A 15,026-nucleotide genomic window follows, 5' to 3' on the forward strand; every position below is an offset into this window, starting at 1 on the left:
AGTATATTCCAACGCCAAAAAAGTAATGTGTTCTGTTGCAAAACAGGTAATATAGCTACATCTTTTCCGTGGCAAAAAAAAGTCTCTAGATCAGTCTCATGCGGCGGGTGTCCGCACGACCCTAACGTTGACGTCGACGAAAAATGAGGTATGATCTGGAGCGAACTACATGCGGACTGCGAGGACACAGTACTCGTGCCGAGACAATATGACCTATTTCGACACAAAGCAGGCAATGTATCTTTACGCGTTGACGTAAAGTTATCCCTGCGTATCGTGTGTGGCGGAAAGGGTTCAGATTTGTCTTGTGTACGAAGCGTTAAAATTTTAACGTTTAGGTGCGCGCATTTACTGTAGTTAGTACCAACCTGAAGCTTTGAGGTACTGCTCTATGCGCTGCTCAGACTTCTCGACCGGCCGAAAAAAACAAAGAAGCGTTTCGGCTCGCTCCCCTTCCCGATCGACCACGAGGACAGGAACTTCAAACCCGACGGCTTTGGTAGCTTGATAATCACCCTTGACATGCGGACGACGACGTTACCCTGGAAAGGGTGCGAACATGCAGGCCGTCTCAGACGGTCTCAGACCCCTTGATCTCGCGTTCATCATCAAAGACCTCACGCGACGCAGGAGCATTCAGGATGCTGACAGAAGTCGTGACCATGTAGCGAAAGGGCTTCTTTCACAGGCGCTCCGGATGGAACTTTGTGTTTTGTTTCCCGGGGTGCGATACCAGCCTCGACGGTCCGAGGTTTCCGGGGTCCGGAGTCTCTTTCGATCGCTCTTGGCGTCAAACAGGCTTCGGCTGCGACACTTTTCTCGTCGTCCGCGTGCGACGGCACGCTCAGCGGGAGTCGCAGGGTGCCAATCGAGGGCCTCCTCCATCAGCCGTGTCGCCGGCACGGGCCGAGGACGTGGGGCGAGCGATTGGCGTGGGCCAATCGCGTCACGAGGCTAATTCCTGGCTCGCCGGGAGGCTACAAACTTCAGAGGACCACAGCTGATTGCTCTGTGTTTGATATTAAAATGATTGATGAATGGTTTCAGGAGCCACACCCTCGCGCGACTCCCGCGACTAGCGAGCTCAAAATTACCAAGGCTGCCGCCTTGCCGGAATTGCACGCGATTGTCATGGCTAAGACCAGTGCCTGCACATGCACGGCTCCGCTCTTTGCGGTGCAACTACTATTCTTGGACTGCACCGTAGAGAAAAGCGCTGTCATTGTATCTGCTCTTTGTGTTTGGGAATCGAAAGATCAGGTGTGTTGGCTGATTTAGTGGTTATACACCCTATTCTGATAGAAACATTCAGGTCGGCTGCACCGAGGCCATACAATTCATGGTCGTTGCCGTAAGCTGACTCGGAACCCCTTGAATTCTGGAAATTTGTGAGGCGCGTTAATAACGACGTTTCTGCCTTGCATGCTCGATGTAGAGCGTTTGTGAACGACTACCGATGGAGAACTCAGAAGGACGCGTACCAAGCTCGTCCGATGTCCCTGGGGATGACCTTCAGTGCTTTGAGCACAGGGGCTTCCCTAGACTTCCGCGGAGATCTCCTTGCACCGACAACGTCGCGGCCAATTTAGTCGACAAGGTGCACTGCATCCCGGGTGACCTCGTTTCCGAAAAGCCTCTCGCTGGCTTATGCTTTGATGTCATTCACTCCTCTATCAGGTCGGCAAAGAACGGCCTGCTGAAACAAGTCTCGAAGCCACCGCTTTTGCCAGTCGCCTGAGCGTCCACTGGGGCGACAAGTCTCCATCTAACACGCGAAAATTTTAGCGTACAATAGGTGCGTACTTGGTAATTAAAATCTTACTAGTTGTACTGCTCTCAAGTAGTTGGCTTGTACAGGCTAGCTCGAATGGCTTCCACTATGTAGCACGATAAATGACTTATCTTACGTATTTTGACAATCCAGGAACCCACAGGCGATCCGGCCCGCGGCAGAAGAATCTTAATCTCGTGAACGCGCGCAGATAGTGAGATCTAAACCCACGAACCCTTTCCACATGAGAATCCGGGATGACATGCGCCGCACGCAGGGCGAATACAGGGAAACGCGATGAGGTCCAAATGCACGGTACCTTGTTTCGCGGAGCCTTTTGGACCCTATCCGGATAAGAACTCAGACGTTCACTGAATGCTGCTGCAAGGTGAGAAGCCGTAAATAGCGTTTACTTCGCCCATTATGCCCATTTTATCACTTCCATCGCATCTCCGGCCAGACAGAGAACCATTCTAGCGGCCAGCCACTGCTTCAGTTTTTGTCCGGTGCTTACATTTCCGCCGCAGAGCACGGCTCGATATGTCTTACCACGCGCCCTAACTGAGATTAGTTCACATGGTCTTACACATAAGATTTGATCTCGGGTCCCCCGCTTTTTTCTTTAGTCTATAAACTGCCGAGGACAGATTAGTCGTCCAAACCACGGCTCATAATCAACTTTTCCCTGCTTACCGGACAAGTCGCATCGTTATAGCCTCTTCGACCCTCGGGATCGAAACTCAGGGGTGACCTTGCCACACATATCCAACCTGAGTGATGCTCGTACTGCCCCAACCACCCCAGACTTCATCCAGAATCTCGGCGGAGGCGCCACTATGGATTCCGACTGAAGGTCTGTCTATCTGCCCATTTTCCAGTGATACTGCAGCGCAGACGGCAGTGGTAGCCGTTTTTTGCTCTTCTCATGTTGATGCATTTTCTACTCGAGGTTCAGGTGAACCCAACAACCATATGCAAGTCGTCCAAACGTGCAAGTTCAATGACGTCTTTGCTGCGACTCAGCTCTGGATCATCCCCCATGCTGACCACAGCAAGTGCGCTCGAATCAGATCCACACCCGGCCACTGCAGCCGCCACCAAATCCGCCGAGCTATTGGATCTCCCGAGTGCGCCTCTTTGAACTCGACGGGCTTGAATGCGGCAGATTACGGAGCATATGACTGTGGTCAACACAAGGCACAGCGACACGCCCACTATCATCATCATCATCATCACCCCAACCGACAAAGCGAGAGTCAGAAGTGGGACAGTCCGTCCGCAACCGGAATGTGACCAGTTAATTGTACGCATCTACGCTCCATTCCTCTCTCTCTTACGCCTCCTCTATATACATCCGATATGCGCCTACATGCCACAACATAGTCATTATCAATGCTGCCAAATGTACTCAGGCCTCTTTCCCCCTCGTTAACAATAACTGGCTTACTGCGTCTGGCGCTCAGCCTATGTCACCTTGTTCCAAGGTAGCTTGTACGTTGCACATGGTCGTCAACTGCGCCAGAAAGAGCTGGCCGGTGCTACCGTGACGCAGACCCAGCAGCGAGGGAGACAGATATCTTGTCATCGGTAGCAAGGGGGCGGGCTTTGGTCCGTGTTCTTGGTGTTAACGTGACACCAAGAACACGGACCAGCTCTGGCTCACCATCCATGCCTAACTGTTGCGCATCGGAGGCTTGTCCCCTATGACAAGAATCGAGTGGTCACGCCGACCCCGCAGCCGCGGAAGTTTAATGTGTTTTATGGTCTGCGCTGGCAATGTGGTGTCCAAGAACCTGTAATGCAGCGACAATGGCTCAGCCTACGCGCGACTTTACAAATACCTCCAGGTTGTTGGTCAGAACCTCATAGCGGAGTCATGCATATCAGTGGACTCGGAACCACGACCTTGAGACCTCGTCGCATTGGTGCGGCGCCCATGGTATAAGTATCCACACCTACACGTATCGTACTTAGAAAGCAGTGCATGATGTCAGGATATAATTACTCGCGCTCGTCGCTCAAATGTCCAAGTAGTAACCCGCCATCTTTCTGGTGGATGGTTCATCGGCTCGAAGAGATAGACGTGGTACAAACAATAGATGATATTACTAGTATATAATGTATGTATCGTAGTACAGTGGTTATCCCTTTTTTATTTTCGCGTGCGGAGCGACACACTCACGCGTCAATATCTGCCAGTAGCCCAAACTTGCTCCCGAATCCTGCACCGGCTTTCGCTTTGTTTCCCACTGGCGACGATTTGACCGCCTCTTTCTTGTCCTTCCGCTTCTTCTTGCCTGCGGGTTCGATGAATGCACTTTCGAGGCCGTCGTTAGAAGCTCGCCACAGTCTCTCCGGGATTGCATCCACCGCGAGCACTTTCGTACCGGTGAGATACGCGTGGAAGCGACGCCCGGAGAAGCGTAGGACAGGACTGAGGAGCTCGTCGTTAAGAAGTAGCACCTCTCCAAGGCGCATGATGCAGTCAAGCGTGACGGACACCTGCGCCGTGAGCTGCACGTTCCTGTCAACGATCGGCACCTGCTCCGGCTCATCTTGCTCTCCGGTTAAGGTAGTCGGAGACGAGAAGGAAAAGGACGCAAGGAAGGCGCGTGCCTCGACTTGCGTCCACTTCTCCTTCTCGCGCGTTTTGTCGTGACCACGCTCTTGGAAGCGCGCGTGCAGTTGGCGTACCACCCAACGGAGGACTAGGGCGGCCGTGCGCTGGTCTGCGGGCAGCGACCGAATTAGAGTGCTGTCGCTTTGTAGGGCCTTGAGGAAGAACGCGAAGCGGTCTTCTGGTGGCAAAAGTTGTATGGGCGTATTAAAGCGTGTCTGGTTGTGGTTCGGAAGTGAAGCCAGGAGTTCCGACAAGGGGGGTACGATCACGTCTTCGGACGCAAGTTTCGTACCGCGACGAACATATTCTTCGACGACCTTCGATCGGGCCTTCGGGGAAGCAGGGTTTGATGCTGTCGCCGTTGTTTCAGATTTGGCTCCATCCAATGTACCCTCTTCAAAACCGTTGAGCTGTTGAAGGGCTCCGCGCAAAGGAGCGAGCGGGTCGGCGTCTTCCTCCGAGTCTTCCTCTACCACGTCGATCAGCTCATCCTCGTCATCCTGCTCGGGGGCATTCTCCTCCGCGGGCTGTGGTGGCTCCGGTTCGGGCTCCGTTCTTGCTGGCAGTCCCAGCGCATCATCGAGCAATGCATATGTCCAGAGCTGGATCGGCCTCCCAATGCTACGAGCAACGTTCTCCAGATCCGGATTTTCGAGAAACTGGCGATACCAGAACGTGCCTGAATGCATGACATCGAGCGTATGCGGGTCCAGCCGACCGATGCGGTATGCAGCTACGTAGGCAACCCGTACGCGTTCTCTCTGTGCTTCCACGTCGTCGTCAAGGGGGTCACTTGGGGATGCAAGATAGCGCAGCAAGGGGCAACTTGTGGCATCATGCAGCGCACAAACGCCTTCGGCCCAGAGGCCCTCCGTTCCGAGAAGTGTGCCCTCATATCGCGGGATGGCGTACTGGAGAGTCGCTTCGACGACCCGCTCGACAACTCGCTCCTTTTCGCCTGACGCCATGCTGTCGACTGAGCGAACAATCAGAGCGTTCACGGCGCGCTCAATGAGCTGCATAACGCTATGCACGGCATGTTTGTTCTTGTTTCGTCCTGCACCGAGGGCAGCAGACAGGATTGTTCGCAGTGTTGTGGCGACACGGGTAATGCGCTGAGTAAGAGTAAGAGAGCGCTCGAAAAAGAGCCACTGGAGGTTAGTTTCTTGAGAAGTCGTGGCTGAAGCTTCTCTCTCGCCGGTGAAGTCGTTTCCGACAAGGGCACCAAGTAGAGGTAAGAGGGAGATTGGTAGCTGGAGGTGTGTAGCAAGTGTTGCGGGCGAGTAGATAATAACCGACAACTGCAGTCCGGATGCTACGTCTGGGGGTACGATACCGCGAGAGACGCTGCTTTTCTGGGTGGCAGTTTTTTTCTTGCCTTTCGATACGACCGTTTGGAAGCCGTCTTCTTCAGCGTCACCCGCGTCATCATCATCTTCCGAATCGAGAGATGACCATGCCATGAGTGCCAATGGAACATATCCGCAATACCCTTCCGCGTTCAAGATGACGAAATCTGAGTCGTTGCCGACGACGTACCCCCCGAGGCGGGCTGCGAGCTCGACGGCATAAGGATCACCCTCTTCGTCTGCAAAATGAATTTCAAGTACTTGATCTGATCCGAGGTTGCGTGCGATGCCTTGCAGGGTCTCGACGCAAGCGGCGTACATACCCGGCGGTAGCATCACGCTCTCACGAAGGAACCGGGGCGTTGCGCGTGAAGTCGCGGACGTGCGAAAGAAGAGATGCGAAGGCTTAATGGTAGACCTGTTCATGCGGGAGATAATAGTGGGGAACTTGATCTCGGGGAAGGGACCTGAGTGGAGATGGGCATCGTGAGCGGAGTATACGAGCGAAGCAAACTCACCATCGAAGACGAAGTAAAGTCGCAGTCCGACACCTAGCCATGCTTTGACTATCTTAATCACAAACTCAGCAAATTGGTTGTATTCGCCGCCGTAAACCCAAGGAAGTCCTGCCCAAGCAAGGACTTCGTAAATGAAGCTGAAGAAAGAGCTAAGCCACGAGTAGTGAGCTAAAGTGAGATGCACTCACGACCATGCGTCTATAACAAACGTCGTAGGTTCGCTCGGTGCTACGTCTGTCGCGAAATGAAGCGTCTTCGCTAATGCAGCGCTGTGCTCGTTGATGTACGTCGTGAGGCCATGCACTCCCATTCCAAAACGCTATGACTTCGAAGCGCCAAGCGAGGCGGAAAGTGGGGAGGCTGATGGCGGGATTGATGGCGGGATTGGATCAGAGCGCTCAGGCAGGGCCGTTCGTTCAGCGGGCGCCAAACGCGATCAACTGTTGATTCGGGACGGTGACCTGCAGGGCGTCCCAGCAGACTCCCAAAATCTACACAATTCGGCTGTGCAGACCCGCAACGTCCCGAGTCAAATACACCTAATCCCAGCGATGTTCAGAGCGGTTCATGCAGTGCCGAAGCGTCCCGCCTTGCGAGTACGCTTTCCACTATCCTCGAGTGTCTGCGGTGCGACCATCCGCCTTCTACGGAACCAATCAACCCGCCATATCTTCCAAAGCACCAATGTCTTGAAGAGACATAAGAGCACACTTGCCTCGTCAGGCGTTGCCTCCGCGTATGTCATACAACCGTGTTTAGCGAATGCATGCAGATCCCACGCCTGACTTGTTCAAGGTAGACCAGGCCAATATAGAATCCCACCCAAGTCCATTATCATCGTGAATAAACTTCGCACAAAACCGGTTGTGGACGCTATTGAGGCATTACTCAGGTACAGTTCATTCGCTTATTTGTGTGCGGTACTTACGTGGGTGTTTCGTAGTTACATGCGCGAAAAGCATCCCGACGTGCGGGTATACCATGAAGATAGGACAGATAGACCCGAAGGCACGGAGATTTGGCACCCTGGTATGACTCTACATCATTTTAACATCTCTGTTAAATATTCATGGTCTACAGGTCCTCAGGCTGAACCAATTGACTTGATAGTCACACTCGGTGGTGATGGTACCATATTGCATGCAGCGTCGCTCTTCAAAGTTGGTGCTGTACCACCCGTCCTCAGTTTTTCTATGGGCACTCTAGGCTTCCTCCTGCCTTTCCGTGAGCCCGTCGTTGCCCTGTCCTCTGGTGCATCGCTGATTTGGTCTAGACATCGACGATTTCGGGAAGGCTATTGAGACTGCATTTGAAGGCAAAGCGACCGTTCTCCATCGTATGCGTCTCAACTGTACGTTCCAAAACAAGGACGGACATGACATGAAGGATGTACGGCAAGGTATCGATCTACCTCCAAGCGGATTGTATGCCGGACGCTTATTGACAATTAAATAGAATGGCAGGTCATGAACGAAGTCGCACTTCACCGAGGCGCAAGCCCGCATCTGAACACCATCGATATCTTCGTAGATGGGCAACACCTTACTGAGGCGGTGGTACGTGCCTTAAAAATATGCCTTCTGCGTCAACGGGAATGGGGCTCCCTGGAATTTGAGCTGACATGTGGAACAGTCAGATGGCATAATCGTGTCGACGCCTACCGGATCTACTGCGTATTCGCTCTCGGCCGGAGGGCCTATTGTCCATCCTTCGTTGAGTGCACTGGTCCTGACACCAATCTGCCCGCGCAGTCTTTCATTCCGTCCCCTGGTTTTCCCCTCATCCTCATCTATCACCCTTCGGGTACGTACACTTCATCGCCGCCGTGAGTCATGCTGACCGCACACATTGGTTGTCTTTGTTTCCTCTTTGTCTCTCACAATAGCTTTCTGAGCGCAGCCGCGCAGAGGCAGGTTTGTCTATGGATGGCCAGGCCTCTCACGTGCTGAAGCCTGGGGAGGCGATCACGGTACAGGCGTCATTATATCCCGTGCCGTGCATCAACCGTTCGTCCATAGCTGAGCCAGACGACAACCGAGATGGCGAGGGCGCAGGTCCCGGGAAGGAGGATGACTGGGTTCGTGATATCAACAACCTCTTGCAGTACAACGCGACATTCCGGAGCAAGGCGCTGCTTCGGCATAGTCGGACGTGACGGTGGGTATGTTTCGTGGCTGACAGTTGCTGGACGTGCTCATGACTGTTGTATAGATCTGTTAGCACTCCGTCCTTGCATTGCATGCTGTCAGCCTCCATTGCATTCGCGCTCATGCCACGGACTATGGACAGCATGAGCTCCGAGCAAAGATGTATCAGTACCGTTCTCGGCGCGGCCAGTGAGATAAATGCCATAAAAGTCTTCGTGGATCTCCGCAAGACGTACTGACCCTCCGCGGATGGCGGCTTCACCAAGGCAACATGGCTGCGCACGGCTTCTTATCATCCTTAGTGCAACCGTGGACACATACCGTAAGAACGTTCTATCTTCGTTCTTGACGCTTATGTGGAGAAGCTTCAGTCAATATGTTTGACGTAGCTGTGAATTTGTCTGTCTATAATGCAGGAGTCGTGTACGTACCTAGACATGTACGTGTGCCTCCCTGCGCAGCCTCCGTCGGCTTCTACCACAGAGCATTGCACTGCCTCAGTTTGCCCAAGACGCCCATAGGAAGGTGGCATTGCACCGGAAACGCATACGAGGCAACACTTACCGCATGAGCACGACACCGGAGAAGTTTACATACACCGCCCTATGCCGGTGTACGATCTGCGTGCAATGGAAGGCCGATCCAAGTTGATGACTATAGGTCCTCCGACTCCCTAGGACGCGGGAGGGGTTTCCGCGCCTCGGTTGACCGTGATTGATGTTATCACACACCTAGACTGCGGTGTCCTGAATCTAGCTGATATCCACGTCCGACTTCTATCCAACGAGATGCGTGCATAATGACGAACGTGTCTGTGCCACATTGATTGCGAACAAATGATATTGCTACACTGAAAACAAGGGTATAGGGTAGTGATACAGGGTTACGCGAGAAAAGTCTGAAGCCCTCAACTGCGTCTGTAAGTCTAGAATGAAGTCCTCCAATGCAATGGTACACTGCCCCAATAGCCCATTCTATCACTGCATATGTCATAGCACGACTGGGTATGGTGGCTAAGAGTCTGGGTATATGGGATGCTTGGGCAGAAGGGTTGATGTGGCAGAGCCAGGTCCCATGAGGGCGTTGGGCATGCGCGAGGTGCGAGGCGTTAAAGAAAATTGAGACGCGCTCAGAAGTTTTATGGCTTCCTGCTTGAAAAAAAGTTCTTCGTCCGATCCATGAGGCCCGGAGAGCGAGGCCGCTGCGGGGCAGGGTCGGTCGGCCGACCACGGGCATCCTTGACGTCGAGGTACTGGCTGCCCGACCCGAGACCGTCGTAACACGGAGGCACGTCCTCCGCGAGCAGGCGTGGCTTGATGCTGGGCGACGGCTCACGCGACCTGGGACGCGCGATCTCGACATCCATGATCTCACACCGCGGGAGGGTAGGTGTGACGTCGGACCAGGCGGACGAGGAGATACAGACGCGTCCAGGGGCCTCTCGCACGCGTACGCTGACATAGAAAAGTATGGACTCCGACGGGATATGTGCAAGATCCTTGTAAGTCTCTCGTGCGAGATCAGCTGCAGCCTAAAAAGTCCGATCAGTCTTGGTGGCATGCCGCACTTGGGCTTACTTTAACTTACCTCAACCGTAGGAGCAACCTTCACGAAGACAAGCTCGTTACCGTGGCGGTACGTGACAATCTTGGAGGTATCCCACTCATGTGCGTCTGAGGATGTTGAAGTCTCGTACTGTGGGGGAGCATCCACCGCGTCGTTCGAGTCGGAATCCGCGATCTGGATGTCGAGAATCTCGTAATCCGGAAGTCCGGAGGTGATAAGGGTCCATGCTGAAGGCGAGATGCGGACACGAGTGCTCTCGTCTTTCTTCACGCTCGCAGTAACGTAGAAGGAGATGCGTTCACTTTGCACATCGGCGAGGTCCGCATAGCTTTGTCGTGCGCGGTCAGCAGCGAGCTAAATATTCGTTAAGTCACTTTGCCCCCTGATGCACACGCTAGTGTTCAATTCACCTCAAACGTTGGAGCTGCTTTCACGTAGACCATCTGTCCGTCCCAGCGATAGGTAAGGATCTTGGAATTGTTCGAAGAGGATGGGGACTCTGCGCGAGACATATTTGGTATGAAGCCGGGGCTGCCTTTGAGTGATGTGAGGTTCGCCGTGAGTTGAAGGCTGAGAGCTGAGATGCCCCCGTCTTATACATGGCGCATGGCGTCGCCGTGGTGGGAAGCCGCACTGGTTTTTCACAGCCTCTGGACTAGCGCCGTCAACGGCCCCTGCGTGCAGGAAGCTCCGTCTGTGCAAAAGCATATAAAAGCACAGCCGAATTAAGCCGTTCCTTCATCCGAACCATAATACTGGCAAAGAATACTGTGAAAATGCGGTTCGAGGCTGGTACCGCAAGACACTGGTGACATATCGCCGACCTGGTAGAAAGCAGTAGCGGCGGCCAGACCTCACATTCGTCCTGAGTAAAGAAAGAAACAAGAAAAGTACTTGTTCATGCCTCTTTATCCAAAACTTTCATCACCGAACAAGCTGTATGCTGTCCGAGGAGTAGCATTTACCTACCCCCAAGGAAAGCATAACAGACCAGCCATACATTCAGCACAGATATTCGGCTGCGAGGGCCGCCATCCCTTGTCAAAAGGAAAAGTGAAAATTTGGACAGCCGAAGAATACTTCGACATCGGGGCTCGGTGGCCTCAGCGTCGAGACCACGAGCGGCAGTGCGCGTCTGCATGCACCATCAGCGGGATATGGCTTGGATGGCAGAGGCATTGGCTTACGGTACTCGCTTACTCCTAGGGTTCGGAATTTGAGGCGGGGTTTACGTATATTAGCAACTGCCACTGTCGGAGTCAACCAGAACATTGTTTGTCTCAAATTGATCCCAGGGTTCGAGTCATGACAAGTGAGCGGGCGGGACACAGCGCAGGCTGTGCACGCGGGGCAACGGTCCTCGGGCGGGGAAATCATTGATGTTATTGAGCGAGGTCAGAGACGTTGGGGAGCTCGTCGCTGCTCATCGTGGTGGTAGTTAGTACGAAGGCAGCACGAGTGACCTAATTTGGCAGAGGTTGCGCTTGACCAGTGACCACGACTTTACCACGTTGCAGATGACGGAAACATCGATGGTTTGCTGCTTGCTATCACCATTCAATACGCACTGGGTATATCTTCCGACTGATCTGGAGAGGTACTCTACGCTCGACCTTGTTTTCTCGTACGACCTCATATTGTTCTCATCTCCAGAGCAACCCGCAAGCAACCCTAAACGTCGAGTTCATCTAATCGCTCTGTCAAAGTGTATCAGCTGCTCTTTATTGGTCTCTCTCTGTGTTTCTCGTTGCAGATCATGTCTAGGAAAGCGTCCCAAGCAAAGCCATCATCGCCCTGGTCTCTCACTTCACGACCACTCTCGTCGGGGCCCGAGCGGCCAAGCCCGCGCCGTGGATCGAACCCTCCCGTCTCACCTCTCTCCGTGGACAGCTTCAAGTCGGCCGAGGCATCGCCCATCTTATCTGAGCGGTCTTTGACACCGATTATCAAGAGTCCCGCAACTGCCAAGGACGGCACCGCCAGTAACTTCCTCGCCCTTATCGGACCTGTAGCATCTCCAATTACTCCCCGGAATACGGTACAACATGATTATTCCGCCGTAGGGTCAGTTGAGGGTGGCACTACCGATGATAGTTCAGAGCCTGTTCTCCCTATGACGCCAAAGTCTCAGGGTGCAAGAAGTCCAGCCACTGACACTGCACCTCTCACAACCGAGGAGGCCCCGTTTGAGAAGGATCCCACCGTCAGAAGGGATCTTGAGGTCGTTGATGAGCTGTTGGGGACGATGAGGCAGATGCTGGGCACCCTCAGCTCAACGGTTGACACGCTCGGGGAGCAGACTATCAAGGTGGCTACGCTTCCGGCTGCAATGGCCGCTGTTCATCAGGTATGCATGTCTCTCACCGGTTGAGATTGTAACACGTTTACGTTGTTGCATTACAGATTGCATCCGCAAAGGATCAGCTTGATGCTCACCAGAAACAGCAAGAGGAAAACATGATGGCATTCAAGCAGCTATTGTTGGATGAAGTCAGGACTCGGCTGTACACTCGTCTGAAGGATACTGCAAGTGCAATCGTTCAGGAGATTATTCAAAAAGAGATAGCGGAAAGAGTCCGCAAGCAGGCAAGCTGTCCGATTGTGATTGATGCATCGTTCACGAGACTTACTCTTTCAATAGCTTCGGATGCAGATTCCGCAATCCATGAGAGACGAGGTCCTCAGGTACAAGCATCAGATAATGGAAGTGCAGGTCAGCTTGCGCAACTCGTGCGTACTATTTCCCATGTTCCATTCCTCTGTACACTTGGCTCATCGGTCGATAGTGAGGCCCGCCGCCACAACGCGCTAATCAGGACGAACTCACCGGAAGAGCCCCTCCGACCTCTCCTCCGACCGCCGCCGTCGCTCGAAGAACTTTTTGCGCGCGACACCTTGCAGGCAGACGGACACCGCAAGTCGTCGGGCATCGGAGACTCGGATAAAAGATCGGCGTCTGCCGCATCTCCTAGCACGCGGCGCCATAAAGCCTCAAGTGTGTCTTCAACGGTGCAGGGACGGCGGGCGAGGCTGTCCGCCCTGGATCTCGACATACCGACGCCATCGCCTCTGTTCCCTCGCGATCTCACCGCGCTCGCCCGGCTCAACACAGACGAGACGAGGGAGCTCATGCGGGACTACGGGCTGGTGAAGACACGACGCGTGGCACGCCGGGTCCTCCGCAAGCGGAAGATAAGTCTGGACGATCCCTTCTTGGACAAACCCGAGACAACGTTCGGAGACGAGACGGAGACGGAGACGAGTGAGGTAGTCGAGCTCGTCGAAGAGGACGAGCTGCGTGACGAGACCGTGAACAGATTTCTGCAGTTCATCGGGGTGGGTAGTGTCGTGTCCGTACGGTCTTCGTGACCCGAGGACTGATACCTTGCCTAGGTCACCTTCCGGATTGCACCAGCCTTGGGCACGCCTTCGCGCACAAAGGGGCTCATCTCGAGGAGCCCGCTGCGCCCACGGTAGGGGTACAGGGTGCCAACCTCAATTTCGTTTGGCGTCCCCTGCAAATTCATGCATACTTTTCTGTCGTTGGCTATACGGAATTTTTATATGTTGTTTCGTCTTATTCTTGTCATGCTTGCTGTCGTTTCATGTGCTGTCTCTTACATCATCACTCGTGTCTGTATCTCTGAATCTATGCTATCGTGTATAAGCGCAGTCCACCTCAACCTTCGTGCGAATGTTTTCATCGCATGGAAGTCGCCTGAGACGCGACCGTGTCGGCCTGGTACCTCAGAATAGTCCAAGTCCAACCACTCCATTGCTGTTAATCATCCCGGTTCAACATGGTCTGTGTGGCATGTTAGCAATGGGCAATGCGCCTTAGGACAGCAGAGGACAGCCCACTAGGACGCTCGCGCCTGTGCCTTTACCGGCGTCTCACACGCAGTCAAACATGCGGCCAAGGACACAGCCGCTTCAGCTCTTGAAGTACAGGAGGAAGTTCCAGCTGTGCACGTTCTGTGCAGGCACTCGGTCTGGAGTAACGACTGGTGGATATCGGTAAGTATGACATGCCCGCCCTATTGCGATAGTTGGCACAGCGAATTCCATGCTACGAAGGGCCCGGGGATCGAGAGTTGATTTTCAACGGCGAACATGCAGGAGATGGCCCACCTGACGCAGACCGGGAGGGAGGGAGGGGGGGGGGGGGTATTATGCGCTGGGCTGGGATTCGAGATATTGTCACTGGGACTACTCAGATAGTAGGATAAGGTGCAATCGGTAAGGTTGTCCATGACGAAGTCAAAGGGCAAATGGGCGGTATGTCTCATTCCTTCCCATTGCAACTCCATTTACGGATGCTTACACTGCCTTTGCACACACATACGGCAGTGGCTCGCAAAATACGAACCCACTAGATGTCAATTGTGAGGAGGGGCCGACCTAGGTACGACTCCCAGCAGAGTGGGCACCCGCTGAGGCATCACCATAATTTGCATCAGGAAGCAGCGTCTGACTACGTAGCGAGGGCGCTTGCTACCCTGAGGCACCGCATCTGCCCTTGTCGGGTAGCGCACGCGTAGAGGCTCAGGAGTGCCTGGTAGTACCCAGCGGCAGCGCACACATTTTAGGGGTCACTACGGTATGCCAGAAGTTATATATTGGTTATTCAAGCTACAATGTGCAAATTTGTATGCGGGACACACACCTATGTCATTACTGGACTAAAATTAGATTAATGCACCGAAGAGCAGCACTCCAAGGCAAACTCGTGTGGATGTTCAAGCTCAAGCTCAAGAGGCGTCTGCCGAAGTACAAAGACGTCTGCCCTAAAGTGTTGGATGATGGCGCGACGGACGAAGGTAAGCGCTCGAACATCTCGTCGTCCCAGCTTCCACATCAGCCCATGGTAATGCAGCTCGACCATCCCTTCGGTATGCTGCCGAGACTATAGCCGTCACTGACTCTCTGCCTTCCCTGGGACTCTGGAAGAACAGACAAGAGCTGGCTGTGGTAGTCGAAGCTCGCGATATTTCCGGACCCCAAGCATACTGCTACCGACATGCCGCGTTACCATCGGCGGAGCAAGCAAGAAAA

General features: G+C 53.7%; 5 protein-coding genes across 5 annotated transcripts; 3 read left to right on the forward strand and 2 right to left on the reverse strand.

Annotated features, from left to right (window-relative positions):
• Positions 1–1,131: 1,131 nt before the first annotated feature.
• PHACADRAFT_186130 (uncharacterized protein) lies at positions 1,132–1,738 on the forward strand (the record flags this gene model as incomplete). The annotated part of the gene is made up of 3 exons (XM_007398088.1): positions 1,132–1,260; positions 1,313–1,351; positions 1,436–1,738. 3 exons carry the CDS (start codon positions 1,132–1,134, stop codon positions 1,736–1,738), a joined length of 471 nt encoding a protein of 156 aa, XP_007398150.1.
• A 2,092-nt stretch (positions 1,739–3,830) lies between these two features.
• On the reverse strand, positions 3,831–6,587 carry PHACADRAFT_211158 (uncharacterized protein). The gene is made up of 3 exons (XM_007398089.1): positions 6,447–6,587; positions 6,259–6,395; positions 3,831–6,207 (listed from the first exon to the last, which is right to left on the reverse strand). Exons 1-3 carry the CDS (start codon positions 6,566–6,568, stop codon positions 3,950–3,952), a joined length of 2,517 nt encoding a protein of 838 aa, XP_007398151.1. The 5' UTR covers positions 6,569–6,587; the 3' UTR covers positions 3,831–3,949.
• Positions 6,588–6,809: 222 nt separating this feature from the next.
• Positions 6,810–8,413, forward strand: PHACADRAFT_163784 (uncharacterized protein; the record flags this gene model as incomplete). The annotated part of the gene is made up of 8 exons (XM_007398090.1): positions 6,810–7,011; positions 7,054–7,150; positions 7,202–7,287; positions 7,339–7,482; positions 7,532–7,647; positions 7,722–7,814; positions 7,891–8,061; positions 8,144–8,413. 8 exons carry the CDS (start codon positions 6,810–6,812, stop codon positions 8,411–8,413), a joined length of 1,179 nt encoding a protein of 392 aa, XP_007398152.1.
• An 804-nt stretch (positions 8,414–9,217) lies between these two features.
• On the reverse strand, positions 9,218–10,527 carry PHACADRAFT_259868 (uncharacterized protein). The gene is made up of 3 exons (XM_007398091.1): positions 10,382–10,527; positions 9,993–10,325; positions 9,218–9,936 (listed from the first exon to the last, which is right to left on the reverse strand). Exons 1-3 carry the CDS (start codon positions 10,481–10,483, stop codon positions 9,544–9,546), a joined length of 828 nt encoding a protein of 275 aa, XP_007398153.1. The 5' UTR covers positions 10,484–10,527; the 3' UTR covers positions 9,218–9,543.
• A 1,123-nt stretch (positions 10,528–11,650) lies between these two features.
• Positions 11,651–13,639, forward strand: PHACADRAFT_259872 (uncharacterized protein). Its single transcript, XM_007398092.1, has 4 exons — positions 11,651–12,318; positions 12,375–12,557; positions 12,613–12,701; positions 12,758–13,639. Exons 1-4 carry the CDS (start codon positions 11,728–11,730, stop codon positions 13,338–13,340), a joined length of 1,446 nt encoding a protein of 481 aa, XP_007398154.1. The 5' UTR covers positions 11,651–11,727; the 3' UTR covers positions 13,341–13,639.
• The last annotated feature ends 1,387 nt before the right edge of the window (positions 13,640–15,026 follow it).

Source organism: Phanerochaete carnosa, assembly GCF_000300595.1.
Source record: "Phanerochaete carnosa HHB-10118-sp unplaced genomic scaffold PHACAscaffold_7, whole genome shotgun sequence".
In the NCBI taxonomy this organism is placed as follows: domain Eukaryota; kingdom Fungi; phylum Basidiomycota; class Agaricomycetes; order Polyporales; family Phanerochaetaceae; genus Phanerochaete; species Phanerochaete carnosa.

What these genes read in the sequence shown, in the direction of transcription:
- PHACADRAFT_259868 (XM_007398091.1), bottom strand. Translation starts at nt 10,483, where the DNA reads ATGTCTCGCGCAGAGTCCCCATCCTCTTCGAACAATTCCAAGATCCTT. An exon ending in AAGCAGCTCCAACGTTTGAG is followed by an intron (nt 10,326 to 10,381) that starts GTGAATTGAACA and finishes ACGAATATTTAG; the next exon opens with CTCGCTGCTGACCGCGCACG. An exon ending in AGGTTGCTCCTACGGTTGAG is followed by an intron (nt 9,937 to 9,992) that starts GTAAGTTAAAGT and finishes CGGACTTTTTAG; the next exon opens with GCTGCAGCTGATCTCGCACG.
- PHACADRAFT_211158 (XM_007398089.1), bottom strand. Translation starts at nt 6,568, where the DNA reads ATGGGAGTGCATGGCCTCACGACGTACATCAACGAGCACAGCGCTGCA. An exon ending in TTTGTTATAGACGCATGGTC is followed by an intron (nt 6,396 to 6,446) that starts GTGAGTGCATCT and finishes CTCTTTCTTCAG; the next exon opens with CTTCATTTACGAAGTCCTTG. An exon ending in ACTTTACTTCGTCTTCGATG is followed by an intron (nt 6,208 to 6,258) that starts GTGAGTTTGCTT and finishes ATCTCCACTCAG; the next exon opens with GTCCCTTCCCCGAGATCAAG.
- PHACADRAFT_259872 (XM_007398092.1), top strand. Translation starts at nt 11,728, where the DNA reads ATGTCTAGGAAAGCGTCCCAAGCAAAGCCATCATCGCCCTGGTCTCTC. An exon ending in CAATGGCCGCTGTTCATCAG is followed by an intron (nt 12,319 to 12,374) that starts GTATGCATGTCT and finishes GTTGCATTACAG; the next exon opens with ATTGCATCCGCAAAGGATCA. An exon ending in CGGAAAGAGTCCGCAAGCAG is followed by an intron (nt 12,558 to 12,612) that starts GCAAGCTGTCCG and finishes CTCTTTCAATAG; the next exon opens with CTTCGGATGCAGATTCCGCA.